This window comes from Mustela nivalis, assembly GCF_964662115.1.
Source record: "Mustela nivalis genome assembly, chromosome: 19".
In the NCBI taxonomy this organism is placed as follows: domain Eukaryota; kingdom Metazoa; phylum Chordata; class Mammalia; order Carnivora; family Mustelidae; genus Mustela; species Mustela nivalis.
This window is the reverse complement of record NC_139038.1, coordinates 9682698-9710133: the sequence shown is the minus strand read 5'-3', so window position 1 is coordinate 9710133 and position 27436 is coordinate 9682698. Positions and strand designations below refer to the sequence as shown.

At 51.8% G+C, this 27436-nt stretch overlaps 1 protein-coding gene across 3 annotated transcripts in view; it reads right to left on the bottom strand.

Annotated features, from left to right (window-relative positions):
* HIP1 (huntingtin interacting protein 1) overlaps positions 1–27436 on the bottom strand; it is a 138735-nt gene that overhangs the window by 23213 nt on the left and 88086 nt on the right. For 2 of the 3 annotated variants that reach the window (XM_082712554.1, XM_082712555.1), the window contains exons 2-11: positions 24260–24323; positions 20980–21122; positions 20446–20502; positions 12436–12516; positions 9262–9338; positions 8845–8906; positions 5084–5224; positions 2731–2788; positions 555–630; positions 301–441 (exon numbers count right to left, since the gene is read on the bottom strand). In XM_082712554.1, coding sequence (XP_082568680.1) covers positions 301–441; positions 555–630; positions 2731–2788; positions 5084–5224; positions 8845–8906; positions 9262–9338; positions 12436–12516; positions 20446–20502; positions 20980–21122; positions 24260–24323 — 900 coding nt within the window. Of the gene's footprint in view, positions 1–300; positions 442–554; positions 631–2730; positions 2789–5083; positions 5225–8844; positions 8907–9261; positions 9339–12435; positions 12517–20445; positions 20503–20979; positions 21213–21462; positions 21604–24259; positions 24324–27436 lie in introns of those variants that run through there. The other variant, XM_082712556.1, reaches the window with a different exon arrangement.

The following is a 27436-nucleotide window of genomic DNA, read 5'->3' as shown; positions in this document are numbered from 1 at the left end:
GTCCCAGGGTGATCGAGCTCCACATGGAGCCCTCTGCTCAGCAGGGAGCCTGCTTCCTCCTCTCTCTGCCTGCCTCTCTGTCTACTTGTAATCTCTGTCTGTCAAATAAATAAAATCATAAAAAAAAAAAAAAGAAGAAGAAGAAGAAGAAAATGATCCAGCTCGGTGATGGCCGAAGGGTCTTTGTCAGAGCCTCTCCCGTCCTCTCCCCTACACGTACGGGGCAGCTCAAGGGGCTGCACGCGGGGTTCGCCCCCTGCTATGACCCTAACCCTCAGGTTCCAGTCAGGTGCTCCTCACCTGCTGGGAGGTGTCCATGTCCACGAGGTCATCCTTCTCCAAGACGGGCTCGCTGTCTGGGGACGAGGCCTCAGCCGGGATGACCACCACAGGGCTGATGTGTTCCGACAGCGCAGAGGCCCGCAGGAAGTTGGGTGGGTTCTGAAGACGGAGGACACACCCTCAAATCGTGTCACCCGCCAGGCCCGCCCGTCCCTGAGATCTGAGAGCACCCAGGACCCAGCAGCTCCCACCGTGGGGCTGGGCGCTCTTACCTCCGGCAGCTGAGGGGTCTGAATGAGCCGTTTGAAGTACTGGAGGTTGCTGGAGCGGTAGAACAGATCTTTCAACCTGGGGATGGAGAAGGGCCTGAGGGGTGCTGGGGGCCGGGGTCGGGGACAGTGCAGCGCCCCCCACCCTTCCCCAGCAGTCCGGCTGCCTGCCCAGCCCAAAGGCGCGGGCTGTCAAGGAGATGACCTCCATGGCGCTGGGATTCAATTGTGATGCTGCAGGGAGAGGTTATCTGTAGCCCGGGCTTGCTTATGTGGTGATGAGAAAGAGGTAGTCAAAGGGCAAAACCCTCTGGAAGAGAGGGCATCTCTGTAGAATTGATGCTGTTGCCTCGCAGGTGTCTTCCCGGGAACGTTGGGCTTAGAAAATACATTCACTGTCCTAACCACAGGGATGGGGAAGGGAACTTCATTCCTGAGAGAGATCTCTTTGTTCTGGAGCTCTCTGTTATCTCCCCAGTTAGACTAGACGCTTCTAGAATGCAGAGACTAAGCCCCTCTGAGCTGGGTTCGCCACAGCACCACGCACAGAGGCATTAACTCGAATTAACTCCTCAGGACCTCGCTGGAGAAAAGTGACCCATTTCTACTGTGTCCCCATCCTGAGGCTACAGGAACGAAGAAAGCACATTTTCCTCTCCTCCTCGGGTCCCCATTTGGAATCAAAACATGGAAGGCTGAGGAAGCAGAGAGCACCGGACAGATTTCCTGAGAGGAAGGAGGATTGTGGGTCTCTGTGCCCTCTCCCCGCAACACACAGTCTCCTCCAGCTCAGCCCAATACACTGAACCCCTGGGGTCTCATGCCAGCCCTTCCAACCCCAAGTTGGGACTGTCCCTCTGAGGTCATTGGCGCTTTCCCCAAATTCGGGGACACCGAGGCCTCAGAGAGCCACCAGGACCGTGCCAACAAGAAAGTGAGGGAGCCGCTCATGGGAGAGGTTTTTATAAGCTAGAAAAAAATGAAAGGAAATAAAATCACCTGACCACCCCCCCACCCCCGTTTCTGGGCTAGAGCCAACGGTAATAGGCTGCATTGCTTTCATAAGCTACTGGAATTTACCATTCCAGGAAATCAGCCCCAGGGCCTGTCTCCTAGGATTTAATAAGTCATTTATTATAGAATAAACATATAAGGCTTTTCAAATGGAATAAGCAAACCGGGAGGTTAGCACAACCCTGAACTTGGCCTCTGACTGCTGCCCGGGAACCAGCAAGAGAAGTCTGAGCTTGGGGGGTTGGCGGTTTGGCTTTTTCTCTGTTGTCAGGGCTGAAGAAAGTTAAGAGCAACACAAGAGGGTCAAAGAGAGCCCCAGCGCCCTTCTCGGCACCTGGGTTCTCTGTCTCACACCAGGCTGGGAGAAGGGCCGGCCGAAGCGACGGAACGCAGACGCTAAGGCAGGCCCTGACGGAGAAATGAGCTGAGAACGTTCCAGGAACTGAAAAAGGACCCCTGTGCGGCAGAAACACCCTAAGCCCTAAAGACGAGGTCAGAGACGGCAAGCAGGGCCTTGTAGACCATGGAGAAGAGCTTGGATTTGATTATCAGTGTGATCGGAAGCCACCGTCTGACCAAGGGAATGACGTCTTTACAAGGTTGTTCTAACGGCTGGGATGGGGGACGGGGTTTCAGGAGGCAGGAGTAGAAGCCCCGGGCGTCTGCCATATTGGAGGGTCCGGGCACAAAACGACGGTAGCCCAAGAGACGCCAGCTGCGATCAGAACCAAGATAAACGAGCAGAACATGTGCCAGTGGACTGGACGTGAGTGGGGAAGACAGTTCCAGATCGCTGGCCTCAACGCACGTGGTAGCATTTACTGAGAAAGAAAAGGCCAGGGAGAAAAAATCTTGTGGTTTTTTTTGTTTATGTACTGATTTTTAGAGAGAGACAGCTCATGAGCGGGAGCGGGAGAGGGAGAGAGACTCTGAGCCCACCGAGGGGCTCCATCCCACAGCCCCATCATCACAACCAAAACCAAGAGCTGGATGGTCAATCGAGACTACACAACTGGGAGAAAAAGTCCGGGGGAGGAAAACCCAGTGCTCGGTTGGAGACAGATCATCGGGAGCGTGAGACTGGAATTCAGAGGCAAGGCTCAGCCAGCCAGGCACACAGATCTGGGTGTTCGCAGCCTTTGATTCTCTCCCTCAAGCCACTTACTTGGTGAATTGCTCCATGAAGCGGTCCCGGTGGCCTTGCAGGGTGTCGGCTGGGAGACCTGGAAGAAATTGGGAAAGGGTGAGGAGGGAATTGGGAAGGGTGAGAAGGTAAGCCCCGCGGAGCTCCGGAGGGAGAAGACCATGCATGCCGGGGCTTGCGGCCAGCCCCACAGGGGGTGCGGCCATTCCTGGCCTCGAGCTGCCCCAGGGACAGGGACTGGTGACCAAAGGGGCCCAGAAGGGGCAGTGGTGAGTCCAAGAGCGCTTTATCCTCCACATCTGTCCATTTGTCCCCAGAGCATGACCCATTCTGGGTCCAGCGGGCTGGAAGCTGTGCCCCACGGAAGATGCCAAACAGCAGGACAGACCCCCAGCAGGTGGCACAGGGACAGCTCTCCCAGATGTACGTGCACTGGGTCGGTCCCCATCCGGTGCTCACTTGGTCACAACCAATGGCAAGAGGACTCTTAGACCAGCCTCCTCCCCTATGGGGCGGGCTCTCTGAGGTCCCTGCTTCCCAGAATGCGTGACGCTGCGTACCTCAACGACAGATCACAACTCAGTGATCCCTTTATTTCTTGTTTTATTCCTTCAATGTACATTTTAGGAATTTTTGAGTAGATGATACATTTATTTGGTACAAAGAAGTAGGTGTATAACATAATTCGAAATGCCCAGTATACAGAGGGTGACGATGGCACTTTATCTCAGTGGCCTCTCTCCCTCGAGTCCTTACCCCTAGTCATGACAAAAACATCGGGCAGACTTAAATCAGGGGACATTCTACACGAGCGCGACCAATTCTCGAACTATCAAAGTTGTGAAAAACGGGGCAAGTCCGAGAAATGGTAGCAGCCAAGAGGAGGCCAGGGAGACACGAGTCAGTGTGATGTGGTGTCCTGGATGGCACATTAGGTAAACACCATGGAAATCTGAGTGAAGTACGGACTTCAGTTGAGAAATAATTTATCAGTATTGGTCCATTCGTTGTAACAATGCATCATATTCGTGTAAGGTATTAATAATAAAGGAAACTAGGTTCAGGGCATGGGGGCACTTTCTCAGTGATCTTCACAACTTTTCTGTCGATCTAAAACTATTCTAAAATGAAACCTTTATTTTCAGGTAAGTATATATTGGGGAGGACAACTGCTTTTCTTCCCTTGGGATTCAGTCCACTCTCTGTCCCTCCGGGTACAATCACTTGCTCCAAAGCCTTCCTATCGCTTAAACATCCGATTCCGGGACGCCTGGGTGGCTCAGTTGGTTAAGCAGCTGCCTTCGGCTCAGGTCATGATCCCAGCGTCCTGGGATCGAGTCCCGCATCGGGCTCCTTGCTCCGCAGGGAGCCTGCTTCTCCCTCTGACTCTGCCTTCCACTCTGTCTGCCTGTGCTCACTTTCGCTCACGCTCTCTCTCTGACAAATAAATAAAATCTTAAAAAAAATAAAAATAAAAATAAAAAATAAACATCCGATTCCAACCTCCCTTCCCTGAGATGATCCTGGATTAATCCCAGTGATGCTGCTTCCCATGCCCCCGCTAGATAATCAGACCCACTTCTCTGAGACCACGGTTCTAGAGTATCCCTTGTCCCTGCCTTCCAACATGCGTCCCTGTGCCTTTGCCAGGGCCGTAACGCCTTGCTAATATGCACTCAGGTCTTGAATTTTCTCAGTTCTCCATCATTCATACATTCCTGCATGTGTATATCCCTCACGGGGAATGTCTCTTGAGTGTGACCCAGAAATCACCCACATCAGCTTCACCTGGGAGATGGTTCCACCACACAGACCCCCGAAGCTACTGGACCCACCCGCAGCAGACCCTGCAGGAGGAGGACCCACACGCACTGTCCTGAACAGGAAGCATGCGAAAGTATGAGAGTTCTACAGTAGCTTCCCAGACAGAATCTACGAACACATCCCAGGGTTCTGCGGCTGGGGAGGGGCCGGCCCCCTAGGTACGAGAGCAGCTGCTTCACATCTTCTATTCCCCCACAAAGTCCACACGTAGAGAAGCTGTGTGGTTGAACACTTTGGACACCGCTGCCCATGTGCCCGTGGGTACAGGTCAGGTCTGGTATCATCATTCGTGTGGGTCCTGGGATACGGGACATGGGCGGACGGGGACGTGGTGAAGCCAGAGGTGCGGGGGGGGGGGGGGAACGGTCCCAGGACACGGCTATGGACAGCCAGGGGCTTCCATGGGCACACCAAAGCTTGTGCCCCCGCTCTTCACTCTCAAGGGGGCTGGGAGCTCTAGGGCCTTCGGGAGCCGTGGCAGAAAGGACCCAGAAGGGACAGCCTCTGCTGTCATCCTCCTTCCGGAGGAGAGGTGGCCCACTGTACTCACACGAGTGGAGTTTGAAGAGGAGCTTGACGGTGTAATCATACAGATGGCTGCAGTCCAGGATGACCTGGATCAGCGGGGCGAGGCGGCACTGCCCGGCTGTCGTCACGGACACCGAGCGCGACATGTCCAGGGAATTGAACACTAGGGAAGAAAAGGCGACATGGGCAGTAGGGGATGGGAAACTGCAGGTGACTTTCTCGGAGCGGCAGAAGCCAGCCAGGGGTCGAGGTCATCGGACGCAGCTACCCCTTACAACACCCCCGGGGGACAGGTCAGCAGGGCAGGGAACAGGGCGAGTCCCCTGAAGGCTATCACACGGGAAAATGGCAAACACTGATCAGAACACGAAGGAGGGAGTCATTCAGCCCTGGCTTCCTAGGGGCTTGTCACAGGGTCTTGGGACACCAGAAGGGGACTGGTGCAAGAGTCCCAGGGGGATCGCCGAGGATGAACCGTCAGGATCAAAGGCTGCCGTTGGTCCCTGGTCAGCAGAAGCACGGCCCTCCACCCTCTCGAGCTCCAGAGGGGCACGTTGCTCCCTCCCTGTCTTGCTCCACAGACCCCCTTCCACATCTGCCCCCAACCCCTTGTTTGTTTTTTTTTTTTTCCTTTCCTTTTCTTTGAATTTATTTATCTTAGGGAGAAAGGACAAGCAGGAGGGGCAGAAGGAGAATCTCAAGCAGACTCCACGCAAAGCATAAAGCCTGATCCCAGGACCCTGAGATCAGAAGTAGAGCCCAAACCAAGAGATGGATGCTCAACAGACTGTGTGCCCCTCCCCCCGGGCACCCCGTACCCCTTGTTCTAAAATCAAGCAGCCAGATGCTTGGCCGTGGACCCTCAGTGTGCACACCACTGGCCGGACCTGAACTTGTTCCCGTAGTGGCCGCCCACCACCTGCGGAGACGCCACGGCAGGCAGCATCGAGAAAAATCAGTGCTCGGGATGGCCCCGGATCAAAGCCCGGAGTGGCTGTGTTCAGCCTTCCCTGACTGCACTAATCCCTGTTAACTGGCTTACTCTGGCAGCTGAAAAAAAAGAAAAAAGAAAAAAAATCCCAAACAGTTCTAATTAAAAGGCAGCTTTTCTTTTTGACACAAATTAAAAGCAGCTGTCACCGCAAGGCGGCCATCCTCAAGTCCACTGGCTTCTCTGGGCTCCGCTCTGGCAAGGAATCACAGACGGCTCCATCCTCCGGCCTGCCTGTCGCTTTCCAGGAATGCCCCTTGGCATCCGGTAACATCTAGAGCAGTGTGACCGCGGACAAGTTGCTCAACCTCTCTGTGCCTCCAGATGCTTTTCTGTAAAACGCAGGGGCTTCTAAGAGTGCGTTCCTCAAAAAAGGTCTGGTGCGTATCCAAGGGCAGTGTTGTGGGACATGCAGAGCACACGTGTCCCACAACACCGAGGGGGTTCTCGGTGTTGGCCTTGAGACTGATTAGAATCACCTGGAGAAACTTAAACTCTAAAGTCGGCCTGCAACTCCCCTTCCTCCCATGCTGTTTTAATTGGTCTTGGGTAGGGCTGGGGCATGGGAAGGTATCAAACCCCCGCAGGTGATTTTAACATGCAGCCAGGGCTGAACGCTGTTATTTCCTAGCTGAGCGCGAAGCAGTATCAGCCGGGAACACCGAGCGACAGACATAAGTGTCTCCCAGAGCCTCCCACTGTGGCTGTCACATGAGGCTCTCGGGTGCCTGAAACATGGCCAGTGCAACCGAGGACATGACTTTTAAAGGTTATTTAATTATAACTTATTTAAATAGATGCGATGTAATTAATTTAATATAATTAAACTGCTACCGATGGGACAGTGGCGACCATACCGGATAGTGTAGACCTGGCCGGGGAGGGGGCGCGCTGCCAAAACACAGCTGGCTGGGCCACACCGCAGAGGTTCAGAAGCAGGAGGTCTGGGGCGGCACCTGGGCCTTTGCATTTCTAACAAGTTCTCAGGAGATGCTGATGCTCCTGGTCCAGGGACCACTCTTGGAGAGCTGTCGCAAGGGCTGGAAAGAAGTGTCACTGGCTCATGTTTCCCAAAGCGGAAAACCAAGGGAACCTCAGGGGATGGGTGGGAACCTCGCAGGGTCACAGACTAGGACTCAGAAGCTGGAGAGACTTTTTCCCATACCAGCTGCCTTGGTTTCGGCAGCACACAGTGGGGACCGGGGGACAGGAGAGGGAGTGGGGGAGACCAGTAGTCGAGGGCTCTTGATTCTGAACCCACGCTGGCTCAGGGGCAAGAAAGCCACCAGCACTTAACGATCTTGGGGTTTGTGCCAAGACTTGGGGTAGCTCCACTCTAGCAAAAGTGGCTGATTCACTCCCGACAGGCCCACGGCATTGGGTGGGATATTGATACTGGTTATGAGCACTGGCCCCCTATCTTTTCATCACTGCTGTTATCCGAAGCACACATTCCTGAATTTTGCTGAGCACTTGCTATGTACCAGACACCGGGCTCGAACGGAGGGAAGTTATTCATGGATGAGGAGGACATGGTTCCTGATTCCGGGGAGGAGCTCAGTATCCAGTGATGATGATACAAGTGATCCACGCCTGTAAGAACAGCCAGGTACGGGCGTCTGGGTGGCTCAGGCGGTTAAGCGTTCGACTCTTGGTTTTGGCTCAGGTCACGCGATCGCATGAGCTATAGGGTCGAGCCCCAAGTTGGGCTCCGTGCTGAGCAAGAAATCTGCTAGAGATATTCTCTCTCCCTCTGCCCCTCCTGCTTGTGCTCTCGCTCTACAATAATTAAATCAAACTTAAAAAGATTTAAAAAAAAAAAATGCATCCATACCATTTCTCTTACTCGGCTGGGAACACCTTAAGGTAGGGATTCTATTTGGTGTTTCATTTTTACTTCTCTATCGACTTTTGTAGAAGTCAACAGACTTCTAGAAGTTGCTAGCAGGCCAAGGATCTTCTTTCCCCTACAAACCACGGTTCCCAGCTGGCTGTGGTGATCATCTCCCACATCCAGCACTGAACCGATCGGCCGAAATACGAAGGCGTTTGCTGCCCTGGCCCAGCGCTGGCTGGACACTTGTCATGGAGCATCTTGAATCTTAGAAAACGGGCTCTACTCTTCCCTGGGAGAGAAGGGGGGGCCATGTTGGCAGGTGTGGGAAAAGAGGACGCCAGAGAGAAAGGAACGGGACTGCTTCCTTCCTGATTCACGCCAGGGAAGGGCTGGGGGCTGACAGCCGGGGGGCACCGAAACCCTCCGCGAAGGGAGACTGGAAGGGTGGCCCAACTCCCCTTGCTAGTGGAAAGGGGCTTTGTGGGCCTCTCGCATGGACTTGGCCAACGGCTCAACTCGACCAGCTGGTCGACCCTGGCTGCCGGCCAAAGGGCACACGGCAACCCCCATCCTTAGCAGCCATCCGACCCGAGTGCCAGCCCAGCTTGGTGGCAGACTGAGCACCGGCCAGCGCTGGGGTCCCCGTCCAAAGGTTATCAAAGAGGTCAGACCCGCCTCTGGGCTCTGGGAGGCCTGCAGGGTGGGCAGCCTGGTTGTTCCGCTCAGAATGCAATCACCGACTCTGGAAGCACCCACTGAGCTCCTGCCCCTCCCCGCGCCAGGGACGAGGAGAGTGGGGGGGAGGGGATAGGGTGGGGACACTGCCGTCTCCTGGCCTGTGCGGCCCAACCTTGGAGGGAGAAGGGGGCTAGGATGGCTGGTCCAAGCCGGGAATAAAGCTTGGAATTAGGCAATTCCCATGAGAGCCTGGGCCAGATGGGAGGGAGAGACTCACCAGTTTGGAAGAGATTAAGTTCACACTCCAGGTAGTCAAACATCTCCACTGTTAGCTGGAAACTGGACGGCAGAGGAGGGAGAGGTTCTGTTCCAAAGCCTGAGGCCAGCCCCTCCTCAGTCCCCTCCGCCCTGCTCTGTGTCGCTGACTCTGTCCCCAGGGCACATGCGCGTGCACACACACACCCACCGCCACATGCCCGAACCTTAGGCCTCACCCACGTGGGTCTTAAGGCCATGTGAAGATCATGTAGGGTGACTTCCACAGGGACGGTGGCAGAAGGGAGGGCAAAGGGTCATACCCCCTCCGGATGAAGCACGGACAGCCCAGCCACTGCCCTTGCCACCAGGCCCCGTGTGACCCCAGCTAGAGGGGCAACGCGGAGCCTGCTTCCCCGCTGGGTCCACAGCCACTCACAAGTTGTTAACGTCGCTCTCTCCGGCCTCATCCAGCTGCCGGTCGCTCATCTGAAGGTTGCCCGGGAACCTGGGATTCTGGAAAGGGAGGCAGAGGAATGACGTCAGGACAGAGCATCTCAGGCTGACAGCAGGCAAGCCGGCTCGGCCAGCAGCAGGCTTCACGGCTCTGTTCAGGCAGCACAAACACCCTTCTCAGGGGCCGTGTCGGCGCCCACAGAGCCCCTGACCAGCTCCAGCAGAGAACAGCCACTACCTGTCATCAGAGGGAAAGGCTCGGTCCCACACCTGGGAGCCAGGAAGGGCTCGGCCCTAACAATTCGTGTTCTGGGACATTCTTCTAAAGATGCTCGCTGGCCCTGCTGCGAGACCCAGCGTGACAGCCGCCGGCCCTCACCCATGCTTCCCTCTGTCCTCGGGCCACTTCCCACACCTGCCACGGGGAGCTCAGGGAAGACAAACCCATTTGCATATTGACGTTAGGGAAACATCATGAAACAATCCTGGAGGTCGGAAAACATTCTGCTTTGTGGCCCCAAAGTCAGGAAAAACTATTACGCATCATCATCGGTATCATTATCTTTTCCCCAGCGCGGCCTGCCTGGAGTGGATGGAACTCGTGGCAACCGGAAAGATGCAGACGTCAAGGGAGGAATCAGTTCCACGGAGAACACTTTGGGCTCTGAAGACAGAAACCCTCCTCCGCCCGCCTCCGGGCTCCGGGCCGCCCGCTCCTGTGGGCAAGGCTCACCACCCCGGCTCCCGAATGTCAAGAGTCGGTCAGTTCCTTGGGCGCCCCCCTCTGGCCATATTTAACCTCCTCCCTCGATCTGGACATTACAGAGACCTGTTCCCGGTGCCCCTTCTTGGGCCCGGTCCTTCCACCACACCGCTGGCAACCCTGGGGACCCTGGGCCTTTGTGCGAGGACCAGCTGCCAATGTCCCAATCTAGGTTCTGGTTCATTCCGTCCCTCATCCAAGGAGTCCTGATTGAGCCCCTGTTCTAGGCTAGATGCTGGGCAGGACCCAGGACACGAGGAGACACACACAACTGTCCTCTGTTGTCCTCTGTCCTCCCGGAGCTCAGAATGCAGAGCGCCCGTGACCTCACTCGGCCTCTCTGGGCTCCTGATCACCCAGGTCCCTCCCATGAGCCCCACATCTCCGTAGCTGTTGCCCCCCCCACCCTCCTGCCAGTCTTCAGAGAGACCCCACCACTCTTGCCTGTCCCAGGACCACCGTCCTAATCTGGCTCTCACCGTCTTCCATTCTGAGTGGGAGGGTCTCACACACCTGTGGGGTCACCCCCCCACCCCCCCACCAGCCCGTTCCTCACACTGATGTGGGTCTGCGGCCCACCCCTCAGGAACCCCAAACTGTGCTAGGCCAAGCCCTCTGTCTGAGGCTGATCCTCTGCCTGGAACGGCCGCCCTGCCCTCCTCTCCCCTTGCAAGGTGGCAGACAAGGATGTGGGGGTCTGGGGTGTGGGTGTATTCCTTGGGAGGGAGGGAGGGTGGGGAACGGACTGTGGGGTCAGAGGGCAGACCTGCACACTGTACGTCCAGCACTGGCTGCCTCTCCGGCTCGACACGCTGTCTACAATGTGACGTCGACATTCACCTTGGGTGGTGTGGTCCCTGCCCCATCCCTTTGTCTCCAGGAACCCCCGTGATGCCTCAGCCCATACAGGGCAGTGGAAGGGACGCTCTGTGACTTCGAGGCTGGGTCACACGAATGCCACGCACTTCTACCTTGTCCTCCCGGGAGCCTGGCCAGGCTGCAGGGAAGTTCTCACTCGCACTGAGACTTCACGAGGAGGGAGATGCCAGGCCAGCTCCACGCTGCCCCAGCGCTAGCCAGCACCAGGCTGGGACTGCCTGCGGGACCTGCACGCTCAACTGCCCTGCCCAGTCCTTCTGGAACTCCCGACCCACGGAGGTGTGAGATGACAAACGGCTGCTGGTGTCACAGCCCCTGACCTGGCGGTGGGCTCAGGTGTCCCGCCGGATAGAATCCTGCCAGGGTCGCCAGCGTCTGGGCGCAGGACCCCATTACAAGCTCCTGTACCATCCTGGGCATCTCACAGTTCTGGTCCTCACCGGACTGGCCTGGCTTGTCTCCCAAGCAAATAGGACTCCCGGAGGCCGGGCCAAAGTCCCTTCACCTTTCTCTCTTCAGAACCTGACCCAGTTCTGGGCTGCGGCCAGCACTGGGCTCTTACACGAGCAGAGGGAAGGCTGCCCACGGAGCAGCAGGGGCTTTCGTGCCCTACGGGCCTGGGTTCAAGTCCCACCTCATCACCGAGGAGCTGTGCGACAAGGCAAGACACTGGAGCAGGCTCCTGGTTTCAGGGTCTTAGGCTATAGGAACACAGCCTTCCTAGGCACGGTTTCAACAGGACGGTCAGGGTGGGGTCTGTGATTCGGGGCCACCCCCCACCCCAGGCGGCAAGAGATGAATCTCTTCGCTTCCCCATTTCCAGTGCCAGCAGCCCCTTCCTCCCCACCGTGGTTCGCCCACACCCTCCCCTCCGCCTTCCACCTCTGCCCTCTCCTTTCATCTTCCCCTTCTACGCCGCAGCCCTGCAGCAGCTCTGCAGCCCTGCAGCAGCTCCGAAGGCTTCCGGCTTCTGCTACAGGCTCCCGGGGCCTCTTTGCCCGGTGACTCGCTGCCGCAGGTACGTAGGCCTCCTCCCCAAGACGGTTCCAGGCACTCCGGAGGAGCAGACCCTTTCTACATATCCTTATGTGCCACCTGATTCCCAACATGATGGCTTTAGCTGCACTCAGCACCTTAGAAATACTGTCTAAGGCCACAGATGGCCGAAAAGAAGGTTCTGGGTGGGAACTCAGTCCCTAAAAGGGGCTGTTTTTATTAACAGTCAAGGCAATGCTTCTGAAATATTTTCCTCAGGTAGCCTGCGGGCTGGGGCCCTTCTCTGCAAAAGGGGGAGGAGGGTGCGGGAGATGGGGACCAGAATCCCAGCTCCGTGTCCCGCAGCAGCTGTCCTGCCATCTTCCTCTCACTGGATAGGATATAAACGCTCCCATGAGTGATGGGGTCCTGGGCCAACCTATTCCTGGAAAGGCGTGAGAGTTCGGCTCCCGGTGGTGGCCGGGGTGGGGGTGGGGGGCAAGGGGGAGGAGCGGGCAGAACCGTGGGGAGCAGACTCACTTTGGTGTGATATTCCATCTTCGTTCTTAGCAGTCTGAGGTAGATGCTGCAGAGCTGGCCGTACCCCTCGCTCAGGTGGCCCTTTCGGGAAACGAATAGAAAGCAGGGTATCAGTACTAACATTTGGGGCAGAGACTGACAGCCAGGTCGTCTGTTTTCTTTTTTTTTTAAAGAGTTTATTTATTTATTTGACAGACAGAGATCACAAGTAGGCAGAGAGGCAGGCAGAGAGAGAGAGAGAGGAAGCAGGCTCCCCGCTGAGCAGAGAGCCCGACACGGGACTCGATCCCAGGACCCTGAGATCATGACCTGAGCCAAAGGCAGTGGCTTAACCCACTGAGCCACCCAGGCGCCCCGCCAGGTCGTCGATATATTTTTTTCTACTTCTGAAAGAAACAAACGGCCATTGCAGAGAATTTTAGAAGATATATAGACAAGCACACGTACAAACGAGTCACCCTTAATCTAAACACCAGGAGGAATCACGGCAAACATTCTGGAGTACATGTTATTTAATTTAATTTTTTTTTTCAATTTCAATAGACTTTTTTTTTGAAGTTTTATTATTTATGTAATCTCTACACCCAACATGGGGCTCACACTCACAACCCTGAGAGTAAGAGTCGCATGCTTGGGGCGCCTGGGTGGCTCAGTCGGTTGAGCATCTGACTCGTGATTTTGGCTCAGGTCATGATCCCGGAGTCCTGGGGTGGAGCCCTGCATCGGGCTCCCTGCTCAGAGGGGAGCCTGCTTTTCCCTCTCCCTCTACGCCTCCCCCATGCAGGGTCACTCTTGCTCAAATAAATAAAATCTTAAAAAAACAAGTCACATGCTCTTCTGCCTGAGTCATGTAGATGCTAACATGTAGATGTTATTTTTTTGAGTTGTTTTAGGTTCTCAGCAAGATTGAGCAGAAAGTACGGGGATGTCCTATACACCCCCTTCTTCCAGGTGTATAAAACCATGACCTGCCCCCAACTCGTCAACTTCAGCACCAGAGCAAGACATTCGTCCCAACTGACGAACCTTCCCTGATACATCATCATTGTCCACAGTGAAGCTGACATCAGGAATCACTCTCGGTGTGGTACATCCTACGAGTTTCGACAAACGGATAACGTCCGGTACTCACCATTACAGTATCACGCACAATAGTTTCACTGACTTAAAAATTCTCTGTGTTCCACCTTTATTCTCAAATATAAAATGGAACCCATTTTTTAACTTAATATACTTCACTTCTTTTCCCTACCTTCTCAAATGTTCTTGTTTCTTTATTTTTAGCGATATCTTTAACGACACTTAAATTGTTACTGAGTTATTTATTGTTATATTTCCATATAACAATATATATAGTTTCTTTTTTTAAATATAATTGTTATTTAAACTGTTATTGAGTGAGTACTGTAATTTATCAAATGAACTCCCTACCGCTGTACGTCTTCGCCGTAGGCATGCTTTCTATCATAAGCTATATTTCAATGACTGTTCTTACAGGACAATCCTGTGTACAAACACGAGAACTTCCTTTGCATGAATTCTAGACATGGCTTCTGATGTAAGCATTTAAGTATCCCACCCAGAGTAATCAGTCTGGTCACAGGCTGCTTCCTTCCTCCTGTCTCTCTCTCTCTAAGTACAGCAGAGGAAACAGCTCCTCCAGATGGATTCTAGCCGACTGAGGGCAGCTAGAGGGTTTTACATGGGATGGGGACTGGAATGGGACAGATCCTAGCTGGGGGCAAACAAGCCTTCCTGTGGAATCTGCCCATGCGGTCACATCCTGGGTGCCCAGGAAGACGCTGGAATTAGCAGAGTGATGCTTGAGACTCTGACCTGCACACAAAAGAGGGGGGCACGAAGAACTCTTGAGCTGAACAGCTGTGGTTCCCACATGCGCTCTGACTTCTACCTCCTCTAGACTAGAGGAACCCCCCCACCCCCAGAAACACACCTTGAGGGGCACCAGAGGGAGCGGGGTCATCAGAGGAGGTTGAAAAGTATCAATGCCAGAGATCAGATTATTTCCTAATATATTCGTTTTCTACAAAAAATCGTAATTGTACATTGTACTTGTTCATCATGGAAAAATGAGAAAGTAGTGGAGAGCAGACAAAGCGAAACTATGCTCCTCATCGAAGACAACCCTATCTCACATGAAAATGCACCAGGATCAGAAGGCAGAAGATGAATGGATCACTCAGTGTAAAACGTAAAGCTATGAAAGTCATAGGAGGTAACAGACGACCTTGGGTATGGCAATGACTTTTGAGATAGACTAGAGTCATGCTTCATGAGAGAACTGATCATCAAGATGGGCTTCATTAAAATTACAAAACGTCTGGAAAAATCACCGTCGAGAGCATGAGAACCCACAGACTGGGACACACCTGATAAAGGACTATTATCTGAAACATACAAGGTAGTCTTAAAACTCAACAATAAGACAAACAACCTGATTTTTAAAAAATGGGCTGAAGACCTTCACAGACACCTCTCCAAAGAAGACATACAAAGAAGATAGCAAATGAGGGGCGCCTGGGTGGCTCAGTGGGTTAAGCCTCTGCCTTCGGCTCGGGTCATGATCCCAGGGGCCTGGGATCGAGTACTGCATTGGGCTCTCTGCTCGGCAGGGAGCCTGCTTCTCCTCATCTCTCTCTCTGTCTGTCTCTCTGCCTATTTGTGATCTCTCTCTCTGTCAAATAAATAAATAAAATCTTAAAAAAAAAAAAAAGAAGATAGCAAATGAATAAATGGAGAGATGCTCGACATTACATGTCACCAGGAAACACAAATTAAAACAACACGGAGGCACTAGCACACACTTATGAGAATGGCCAAAATCCAGAATACTGATAACACCAAATTCCACTATGTGGGCAACAGGACCTCTCGGTCATTGCCTGGTGAGAATGCAGAATGCTGCAGCCATTTTTGAAGACGGTTTGGCAGTTTCTTATAAAACCAAACTCACTTTTGCCACATAACTCAGCAATGACGCTCCTTGGTTTTTACCCAAAGGAGTTGAACAACCAAACCAAACCAGCTCATGGGTGTTTATGGCAGCCTTATTTATAATGGCCAAAACGTGGAAGCAGGGGCATCTGGGTGGCTCAATGGGTTGAGTCTCTGCCTTCGGCTCAGGTCATAATCCCGGGGTCCTGGGATCGAGCCCCGCATCGGGCTCTCTGCTCAGCAGGGAGCCTGCTTCCCCCTCTCTCTCTCCCTGCCTGTGATCTCTCTCTCTCTTTGTCAAATAAATAAATAAAATCTTAAAAAAAAAAACCAAAACGTGGAAGCAACCAAGATACTCCGAGTTGGGGAATGGGTAGGTAACCTGCGGTCCCTTTGGACAACGGAGTATTACTGAGCACTCTAAGGGAAACGAGCTATCACGACCTGAAAAGACATGGGGGGACCTGAACCGAATGTTATTAAGGGAAAGAAGTGGGTCTGAAAAGGTGACATACTTTAGGATTCCCGCTCCATGACCTTTTGGAAAAGACAGAACTATGGCGAGCGTCAAAGACCAGTGGTTGCCAAGGGCTGGGGGAGACGGGGAGGGATGACCAGGTGGAACACGGAGGACCTTTGGAGTCAGTGGAACTATTCTGTGCGGTATCACCATGGTGGGTACAAGTCCTGATACATTTGCCCAAAGCCGCAGAGTATACGACCAACACCCCCCATAAACTATAATGCAAACCACGGACTTCGGATGATTATGATGTTATCAGAGAAGCTGAGTCACTTGTAACAAATGAACTATGTTGGCAGGGTATGTTCATAAACAGGGGGCATTACATGTGTTTGGAGGCTGTGAACCTAAAACTTGCTGTAAAAAAAAAAAAAAAAAAAAAAATTAGGAGGTATCTGAGTGGTTCAGTCCGTTAAGTGGCCGACTCTTAATTTCGGCACACGTCTTGATCTTGGGGTCCTGGGACCGAGCCCCACACTGGGCTTCGTGTTCAGTGAGGAGTCTGTTCGAGATGCTCTCTCCCCTTCCCCCTGCCCCTCCCTGATTCTCTCGCAAATAAATAAATCTTTTTTAAAAATGAGGTCTTAATTTAAAAAAAAATTAAATAAAAAGGTATCTAATATCCAGAAATTCTAAGCCAAATGGAAGAGACAACGCCATAGGAAACAAGGCCTAAAGGAATTCCAGTTTGGATAACAAGTCGGGCTAGGTATCTGCGTGATCCTTCCCATTGAAAACTACGAAAATATTGGGTAAAATATTTCAAACTTCTTTTTGAAGGCATTAATGAACTAATGAGAAAGTACGGAATCCTCAGGCTAGGGACTGAGTTCAAGCAGGTACTAGGGGAGTAAGTGGAATTCGGGGTGACAGAGTTGGCGGGGACAGGGGTTTTGCCACGCCAGGTGAACTGAACTTGTTTTTCTGGACCTCGGGAACCAGGTGGTGAATAGGAGACAGGGCCCACCTTGAAGAGTCTGGTGGAAGAGGAAAAGACTGCTTCCCTGGTGTAGCAGGACGAAGGGTGAACTGGAAAGAACACGGATTCCAGCACTCCCACACCAAAGGAGTCCTCCCCGAGGACCTCAAACCACTGCTGTGATCAGAGGGAGGGAAAAACTACTCTTAGGAATTGGAGCCAGGAACCCAAACTCAAGGGGATCTGCCTGGAATTCACAAAACCCTAAGTTGAGAATTTAGAGTGATCTCAAATATCCATTCTCTCTAGAGGAACCTGACTTGAAAGAGTTCCCACAAATAAGATTCCTGGGAAAATGGACAACGTACAGTTAAAAAGAAGCACAAGAAGAAACTCCTTCACGCAACAACATTCATCAAAAACAACAAACGGCAGGAACGGTTCTTGAAGGGCTTTAGATAATGGAAGTATAAGAAATAATAGATGAGATCAATGTCTAATTTGTCTAAGATAATAGAGGCTGTTTCAAAATGCATGTAAGACACAAGAAATCATAAAAAATGACAAGCAGGGGCGCCTGGGTGGCTCAGTGGGTTAAAGTCTCTGCCTTCAGCTCAGGTCACAATCCCAGGGTCCTGGGATCAAGCTCCGAATGGGGCTCTCTGCTCAGCGGGGAGCCTGCTTCCTCCTCTCTCTCTGCCTGCCTCTCTGCCTACCTGTGATCTCTCTCTCTCTGTGTCAAATAAATAAATAAAATCTTAAAAAAAAAAAAATGACAAGCAGATTTGGGGAGCCAAAAAAAAAAAAACCTCTCCAAGAAATAAAAGCTAGATTAAAATTATAAATCTTATGAAGAGGTTTAACAACAGATTAGACCCAGCTGAAAGTTAACATTTGCGGAAATTATCCAGAATGCAGTTAAGAGGCAATCAGGTAGAAAACAAAGAAACATGGTTTAAAGACATGGGGTGAGGAGGCGCCTGGCTGGCTGAGTTGGTGGTGCATGAAACTCTTGATCTCTTGAGCATGAGCCCAAGCCCTGTGTTGTATGTAGAGCTTAAAAAAGGGGGGGGGGGCACCTGGGTGGCTCAGTGGGTTAAGCCTCTGCCTTCAGCTTGGGTCATGATCTCAGGGGCCTGGGATCGAGCCTCACATCAGGCTATCTGTTAGGCGGGGAACCTGCTTCCCGCTCTCTCTCTGCCTGCCTCTCTGCCTACTTGTGATCTCTCTCTCTCTGTCAAATAAATAAATAAAATCTTAAAAAAAAAAAAAAAGGCACTGGGGTATAGAGCAGGAAAGACCGTCATAACCAAAGTCTCGGGGGAAATACAGAATGGAGAAAAGCGATAGTTGAAGAGAAAAAGAGAATTTTTCATAACTGATAAAAGATATTACCCCACAGATTTAAGAAATCTAAAGAATCCCAAATACATTTGCACCTCTTCCTAGTAAGATCTTAAAAATGACCAGAGGAAAAGCAGATTTGCTTCGAAGAAGGGACAGTGAGTGTGACAGCCAACTTCATGGAAATAATGGAATCCAGAAGTCAGTGGAAGGGTATCTGGAATAATACTGCCCTGTGTTGAGAGAAAATAACTGTTACTCCAGAACCCTAAACCCAGGGAGAGCATCTTCCACAGAGGAGGGTGAAATAAAGACATTCCCAAACAAGTAAAATTGGTTATTTGTCACTATGAGGCTTTCACTAAAGGAAATAATTCAGGCAGAGAAAAAGCGATCCCAGATGTTAGAATGCAGATGAAAAGAAGGAGCACAGAACAAAAACGATTAAGATGAATTATCTTAGAGAACCTAAAAAGAAAAACAAAACCAAAATTAAAATACATGACAAGCATAACGTACCCGTTTGGAGGGAGGGCACGGAGTGAAAATATTCTAAGGTTTATGTTACAGAGGAAACGGCCAGAGACATGAATTTTAGCTCTTGATAAACTAAACATGCCTTCTGTAATTATTGGATAACGTACCAAAGAGCAAAAAAATAAAAGCAGAGTTTTAAAAACAATCTCCTAACTCGTTTAAGGGAGGAATGGAAGGAGAAAAAAATAACCAGTCGATAGAAAGAAGACAAGAAGAGAAGAGAAACAGGACAGAAGAGGCAAACAAAACAAACTGAGATGGAAGACAGAAATCTAAAAATACCTTGCATGTAAATGGGGTAAATGTGCGGCAAAAAGACAAAGACTGCCATCACGAAGAAAAGCAACAATATTCAACTAAATGCTACTGAGAATGGACTTTTCTACGACATAGAATATAGAAAAGTCAAGAGTAAAAGGGTGGAAAAGAGACACCCAGCAAATTCTAACAAAAAAGAAGACCGACGCTTGCCGTGTTTTAAAGACACCAGCGAAAGCTCTCCAGCATGCACCTGGGAGGTTAGGGGACATCTTAGCTTTGTTCAGACCCACTAGCCTGACATAGGAAAGGCTGCTTCCTTCTGGGCCTGTATTCTCATCAGGCCCAGATGCACTGGATGACATCACTGCTAACATTCTGTGAATGCAGACAGATGCAGGTAAGAATTGGAAGGAGGGGCACCTGGCTGGCTCAGTGGGTTAAGCCTCTGACTTCAGCTCAGGTCATGATCTCAGGGTCCTGGGTTGGAGCCCCGCATCGGGCTCTCTGCTCAGCGGGGAGCCTGCTTCCCTTCCTCTCTCTCTGCCTGCCTCTCTGCCTACTTGTGATCTCTGACTGTCAAATAAATAAATAAATAAATAAATAAATAAAAAGAATTGGAAGGAAAGGGTCAGACCTCTCAACCAGTGGGGGCAAAGAGACGTATCAGAATCGACCCGAGAGGGCGCCTGGGTGGCTCAGTGGTTAAGCCGCTGCCTTTGGCTCAGGTCATGATCTCAGGGTCCTGGGATCGAGTCCCGCATCGGGCTCTCTGCTCAGCAGGGAGCCTGCTTCCTCCTCTCTCTCTCTCTCTGCCTGCCTCTCTGCCTACTTGTGATTTCTCTCTGTCAAATAAATAAATAAAATCTTTAAAAAAAAAAAAGAAAAAAAAAAAAAAGAATCGACCCGAGAGAGTCTTCAAAATGCAAATTCTCTGTTGTCAACACACATACTCCGTGGACAGCAGAATCTAGAGATTCTAGCGTGTATATAAAAAACCTTTTCTAATGGATTCTGATACCCCCAGCTACCTCCTCTCCCATCCTAAGGCACAGAGAATCCCTACAGTTTCAGGAAAAAAAAGGGAAAGAAAAGGCACTGGCAGTAAGAATTGGGAATGCTAGTTCTCAGCGTTCTGTGACCCGCATGGGACCAGCAGAAGAAAGACACAGGAATTGTGGCCAAGTCACTGCCGAGGGACCCCGATGCCTGGAGAGTGTTATGGCGTGAGGTTCCATCGGCAGGAGACACTCCCAGGCCCCAGAACCTCCCTGCAGCTTCAGGGCCCCCAGGAAAGACTGTGGCTATCAGGGTACTATTGGGGGCCGTTGCTGATCCCCGCCTCGATGCTCAGGAGAGAAATCCTAAGCAAGCTGAAAGAGATGAATTCATTCCGTTCCACAGTCCTTGTTCTGCGGCCGCTGCGGAAGGAGCGGCAGGTGCAGGCGGCCCCCGGGTGCGTCTCCAAACTCACCCACATCCTGCTCATGTCGCTCAATTCATTTTTGTATCTCAGGGAGTCCTTCAGGACCTGGAGAGGGAAGGAAACAGCTGATGAGAGAAAAGAAAACAACGGGACCAGAGGATGGCGTGAGATGGGGCTGGGGTGGGCAGAGGGCAGACCAGACAGACAAGTCCACCTCTAATCAGCCTAAAGGCCAGGAGACGGGCTCCCGGGTGGCTCAGTTCTTAAGCTTCTGCCTTTGGCTCAGGTCATGATCCCAAGGTCCTGGGATCGAGTCCCGCATCGGGCTCCCTGCTTGGCAGGAAGCCGGCTTCTCCCCTCTCCCACTCCCCCTGCTTGTGTTCCCGCTCTCGTTGTGTCTCTCTCTGTCAAACAAATAAATAAAATCTTTAAAAAAATAATAATCATAAAGGCCAGGAGAAAGGGGCAGCTGCCCCTTTCTGTGCCAGAGTAAACAGCGCCCCTTTTGCCTCAGGCGATCCCCCTTTTTTCCCCACATGGGTCCCTGGCCTCCTGGCCGTCCCCTGCAGCCCCAGAACTCACGTTTGGGTGTCCATCTCGGAGGAGTTTGTGAAACACGTGGCAGAACTTCCAGCAGAGGACAGCGTTGCTAGAGAGAGGCAGCCGGTTGACCACAGACCAAAAGGTCTGCGCCCCTTTCTCATGGTGGGTGCCCAGTATGCACGGTGAGGGAGGGTCATGGAAAACACAGGCAAGGATGGGGCCTTTTCCAATTGGCACAAGTGAGCTCTGGGCCAGTGGCGGTCCTGGGTTGCCTTTAAGTGGGTAGAAGCTTTGGCTGGCATCAGGGCTGTGCTGTGGGAGGCAGACTCTGCCCTTCCCCTGGGTTACCTGAGGGCAGGAAGGGGCCTTTGGGGGAATAATGACAGCTCATATTTTAGCGACACGTTATAGTGTCTCAAAGTTCTTTCTAATCCAGTCTGCAGATGCGAGGGCACGCTTTCAGCTCTTCACTGGGGCCCTGGCCCTGGTGGGGACACCTCGGCTCCTCTTCCAAGCAGTTACCTGACTCCTCCCCAAATAGGCACTCTGCTCTTTTCTGTGATTTCTTCATTGAAGGATAATTGGCATCCATCTCGGGTCAGATCCATCATGGCACATTCATTTCTGGTATCCGACATAGTTCTCGGACAACCTCACGGAGCTACGGTCTGTCACCAGATAACACCATTACATACCGATGACTCTATTCCCGGTGTCGTCCCTTGCACCGTCCTAATGACTTAGTCATTCCGGAACTGGAAGCATTTTCCCCAAACTTAAAATGACTGTTACACCTCACCCCTTCCATGAGCCTTCCTGGTCTCGTTCAGAGGCGCACGTGTCTCCCAACACCTTGAACTCGCTCTATGTGGGATCCCGAGGCCACATCCGCCTGAGATCCAATTCCAAACGCACCCATGGACCCCAGCCACGATGTGCACGCAATAAACGTCCATCTGGTCTGGCATGATTTTAAGTTAGCGCTTACATGGGCCTCACACACCCAGCAACTGCGCACCATCAAGTCCAAGGGCAGGTCTTTCCACAGAACTACAGGCTCCTTTGTCAAGACTCAGGTAAGAAAGGGGGAGTGCCATGCAGGACAGAAAGACTTGCCTCGGGTCAGAAACTCTATGACTCATCCAGAACACAGGCCATTTTGCTTCCAGGCTAGAGGGTATCACCAAGTTCCTTCCCCAGATTGAAATTTGCATTTCGAGGGTGGGGGGCGGGCTTGAACCCAGACTTCTGGGTCTGGAAGCTGACGTCAGCTTTAGGTCTTGGAGGGATTTCTGAAATAACGGCACAGTCTCCCCTGAAGCAGAGCCGCCTCAGGCTAGGTGGAAGCCAAGAGGAGAGAGGACAGCTTCCCACCCCTCTCCTGGGCGGACGTCTCAGGGCAGACTGTGGTTACTTTACTGAAGCCGGAGCAAGTGCAGAGTTAAGCCAAGCACTGTGACCTTGAAAGAAGCAAGGAGACCTTTCTGTCCTTTGATTTCCTAAGCAGTTTAGTGCACCCACTGTGTATCAGGCACTATAAAAGACACTCAGGGATATTTAAAAAATAAATAGATAAGACTTAGTCTCTAGTCCTCTGGGAGCAGATACACGGTAGGGGCGAGCAGTGGAGCAGGTAGACACCCGGGATCAGTTGCTATCTGAACAGCACTTCTGACGTCAGACTCCCAAATGCTTATTCAGCTGGGATTGAGAGTGGCTGACGGTCTCCAAAAAAATCAATAAAGAATAAATGTTTTGTGATATCTTTAGGCTTGAAAATCCTGCCCTTCAGAGCCAAGCCTTTTAACATTTAATCCACCTCCTAGAAATGGTGACGCAGAGAAACTCCCAGAAGGTGAGAGTGGGAACGTGAGACCTTTGAGATCTTCTCTGGCCAAGTCTTTCATTTGACAGACAAGGGGACGAAGGCTCATGGAGATCCGGCTGGACCCACCAGAGCGAGCCAGACTGCTGCTGAGGTGGGATTCCAGAACCTTCTTCTGGTATCCCTTCTGTCACTCCGGGTAGCCTCCCTGGGAGGGTCTGATGTGTCCCGAGCACACTGACCTCTGACAACCATCTCTTACTTCCTATCTCAATCGGAGGGATCAGTATTCTTAGCAGACAGGAGTCAGGACCAGGTCTTCTCCCCGTGAAAAAGTCTACTGGGGCTTTTCTTGACTCGGTAAAGCAAGGGGACTGTGCCTTTCTGGGGATAAAAGGGCGAAGTCTAACGAGGCTCACTGTTGGGCCAGGTTTCTGGGGTACCTAGAGCCCCCATCCTGTAGCAAAGCCCTAAAGTCCAACCAAAGTATCTTCCCACCAATAAAGAGCAGGACGTGCTGTTAGCACTGCTTCCTGACGGTCTGCCATGGGCTAGGCATCCCGCCGGCGGGGCAGGGCTCCTCTGGCCAGGGAACCTGGAGCATCTCCGCCAGGGGTGGAGGTGGGATGGCCTCCATGTGAGCTGTTCTGACCCGGCTGTGTCACCGCCACCACGATGAGCCCAGGCAAGCAAGCGGCAGGTGCTCGTCCCAGACAGAAGCCCAGCCTCCGCTGGCCCTGGGCTGCACCCTGCTCTGCCCCGGTTCTCCAGTAGCCTCGCCATTGCAATTCTGGGGGTCAGCCCACCAGCTCGTGGACTCTATCCCTCAAGGGCAGATCCCAAGCGATCCAACAAGGGTGTGGCCTGCACTTCCCTCCCAAGTCACACCCCACGGGGGTGGCTGCCCAAGGCCTAATAAAGCATGGGGAGAGGTACGGCGTGGTGGGGTGCTGGAAACTTCCAAGCCACCAGCTCCCTAAGTTGCGTTGAGGGCCCCGCCTTCTCCCCTGCTGACTGCGGGGGAACCAGCTCCCACAGGTGGCTCTAATTTCCATGGCTCAGCCCCGGTGCCAGCCTATGGCAGCCCAGACCACTGACCGGCTCTGAGCTAGGAGAAGGGGAGATAATCATGCTCCCACGGGGGTGGTCCATGTGGCCCCTAGGGGCCAAGTGCAGGGTCTGGAGTGCCGTGACGCTCCCTCCTGTGCCCTCAGGAAAACTCTCAAAGGGAAGTCCCAAGAGGGGTGGGGTCCGTGGTAAACTGTACAGAGCTCAACTCGGAAGTGGCTTTGGTCCTCCCCCCCACCCCCACGCCATGAGCTGTGGTCTCAAAGGCCAGCTGCTGCCCACCGAGGCTGCTCGAACCTGCAGGAGGCCTGGCCACTGTGGGGGTTCCCCTTTCCGCAGCTGAGCAAGGACACCTCGCCCTGACCTCAGTCCCCGCCATTCGACCCGCCTCGGGGTTGGTCTTCCAAGCAACATCCAAAAGGATATTTCTGGCGTGTTTTTCCTTTACAGCCACTTCCTGCGTATTAATGGCCTTATTGATGCTGACAGTCTGAAAAACAAGAGGGAGGGGGAGGGGAGGGGAGGCTGAGATGAATACGCTTCTAGAGTGTCCGAGACCCTCCCAGGCACCCCACCCCATTCTCTCCCTGCAGTGACTTCTCCCTAGCTCCCCGAGGACCCCTCTGCCCCATGGCCCCCATACAGGCAGGGCCCCCAGTGGGGGGCAGAGATGGGCAGCGCTCCCAGGCCAGCTGGCCCAGGCTGTCCTAAGGCAGCGGGCTTTGCTGCCTGGCATTGGCTGTGCCCAGCTGCTGTGCCTGTCTACCACTCATTCACTTGGCACAACAACACGGCAATTAGAGCCCGCACAAAGGGATGCCTTTCATCCACCAGGGAAACATTATTTCTCCGGGAGCAGGAGGAAGAGACGCTGAGATCAGGGAGCGGCTGTGGCCCAAAGGCCATCCAGCCGCCCCTCTCTCACCGCTAGAACCTTCCACGGACACTTCTTCCCTAGCTAGCCCAGGACTGCAGGGGTCACTCTACCTCTCACATTCCCTACTCCTGGGTCTCTTCCAACCCTATCCAAATTCTCTTTTATTCCCTTACTTAAGGTGCATTAAGAATATTCACTCCTTTGCAGCTGCGTTAAAAATCCTAACTCTCTTTGGAAGGTAGCAAATCGTGTGGATACACGGATACAGTTTAACACAAACACATGAACGGGACTGTGTCACGCTGGCTGTTTAAATAGAGGTGTTTTCCTTTTCCTGTTTTGCTGTGCTTCTCCTTCCATAGATGGTACTCCACACTGGGCCACGTGAATGTGCTGTGCGTCTCACGCACGCGTACACACACACATGCACACACCACTACCTACCGAAGGGGTCCATTCTGCCCCTGTTCTCTAGAAATGGGATTGCCAAGTACGGACTTTTCTACATCCTGCCTTTTTCAACTGCAAATGTGTCATGAAAAAGTCTCCAAGCGGGATGGCAAAATTCTAGTCCGTTCTTTAAAGAGACAAGTACTGGCAGGACGGTGGTGTGATTCATACAAACATTCCCATACTGGTAGACGATCAGTTTTGCATTGGTTTTTAAAAAATTATTTATTTATTTATTTATTTAAAGATTTTATGTATTTGACAGAGAGAGAGAGAGCAGTAACAGGAGAGGGAGAAGCAGGCTCCCCACCAAGCAGAGAGCCCGATGTGGGGCTTGACTGGGATCATGACTTGAGCTGAAGGTAGAGGCTTAACCCACTGAGCCACTCGAGCACCCCTGTATTTTTTTTTTTTAACCATTTTAGTTAACATGCTTATACATGTATCCTTATTAATAGATGCCTTCATTTCCAACAGGTAGATTCCTAGAAATGGGATACATGGGGTCAAAGCATGTTGCTTTTTCTTTTCTTTTCTTTAACTTCTCATTACGGAAAGATCGAAACCTACAAACACGGAGTCTAATCCAATCAGCATCCATGCAGTCCCCGGCATCAACCTTTAAGAATGTCCAGCCAAACTGGCTTCCTTACGGACAAGGGTTCACAAGTATTTTCTGTAAAAGGCCAGTCAGTAGATATTTTATGCTTTGCAGGCTACATGGTTCTCCCGAAGTCTGCTTTTCCACTGCAAGTCCTCCATTCTGCAGAAGCCGGAGGACAAAAGGAGCCTCACACATACTCAACAAATATGTAGCAGAATGAGCAGGGCTGCATTCCAAGAAAACTGTATACACAAAACCCGGCGGCAGGATTTGGCCCGTGCCTGTGAGTGTGCTGACCCCTGCTTTCTACCATCAACCACTTGAACCCCTTGCTCCTTGGATTACTTAAAGTAAAGACCCAGATGTTACATCATTACTTCATTTTACTAGTAAACAGTTCAGGATGAACCTCTTGAGGAAGAAGCAAAAAAAAAAAAAAAAAAAAAAGGACTACTTCCAAATTAACCATAATACCATTATCACACCTAAAATTTTAAGGCTACTTCCTTAATATCATCAAATGGTTAGGCAAGGAACACATTTCCCTCTTGTGCTGAAACAGAAAAACTTTCTTGACCTTTTGCTCCTCAGGAGTCCAACAAGGTCACTGTCTTGCTTTCTGAAAAGGTCCTCATGGTTCACGTTTCTACCATGGACAAAAGCATCCCCGCCACCCCATTTTTGCTGGGCTTATGGGTATGGTGACATTTCACTGTGACTATTTTGTCTTTTCTGGACTGCTAGTGAGTTCTGAATACTTCCTTACACATGCTCCCAGTTGTGGACTGCCTTACGTAGTTAAGGACAATCGCTGGCCTTAGATCGCTTCTCCTGCCCCTAGATTATGCTGGTAGATGCCGACACTGTCCTCTAAGGGTTTCACTGTTAGTTCTTTTACACTGGAGTCTTTATCTGGAAAAAACACATACCTGCGTACCTGTGTATGTACACGTTGCACAAAATAGGTTATTTCTAGCCTTTTCTAGGATATGTTCTCTTACATCTGGTTTATGTGACTTTGGGCTGTGCTCCTGAAGTCTGCTTTTCCACGTTATCTTTTTCTCTCTACAGACATAACTCTTCAACATTAAACTCTGTTGTGGGTTGAACTGTATCTCCCCAGAAAAGATGCGTTTGTGTCCAAATCCCCCAGTACCGACCAATGTGGACTTATTTGGAACTAAGGTCTTCGCAGATGGGAATTAGTTAAGATGAGGCCATAATGGGTTAGGGTGGGTCTTAAGTCCAGTACAAGTGCTGTCCATGTGAAGGCCACGTGAAGACACAGGGACACACAGACACACGGGGAGACAGACATGTGAAGACAGAGGCGGAGATTGGAGTGAATCACCTATAGACCACCAGAAGCTAGGGAGAGGCAAAAAAGGATTCTTCCCTGGAGCCTTCAGAGGGATCCTGGCTGCGGATGGACCTCTGGCCAAAGCCCCCACATTTATTGGGGCCCTAAGAGGGTGCCTGCATTCCGCATGGAATTATAAGGGGCAGTAAAAGGTTAAATGACAACAGACATGGTAAAGGGGCCAAACTGGAGGTGGTCAAGGGTTAGGGGGTTCACAGAGGCAGTAGTATGGGCTTCAAGGAGGAGGAGAAACCCGTGTTAGCCAGACATGCTAGAAACCATGCCATGGCCTCCGGGGGGCGGGGGGGGGGG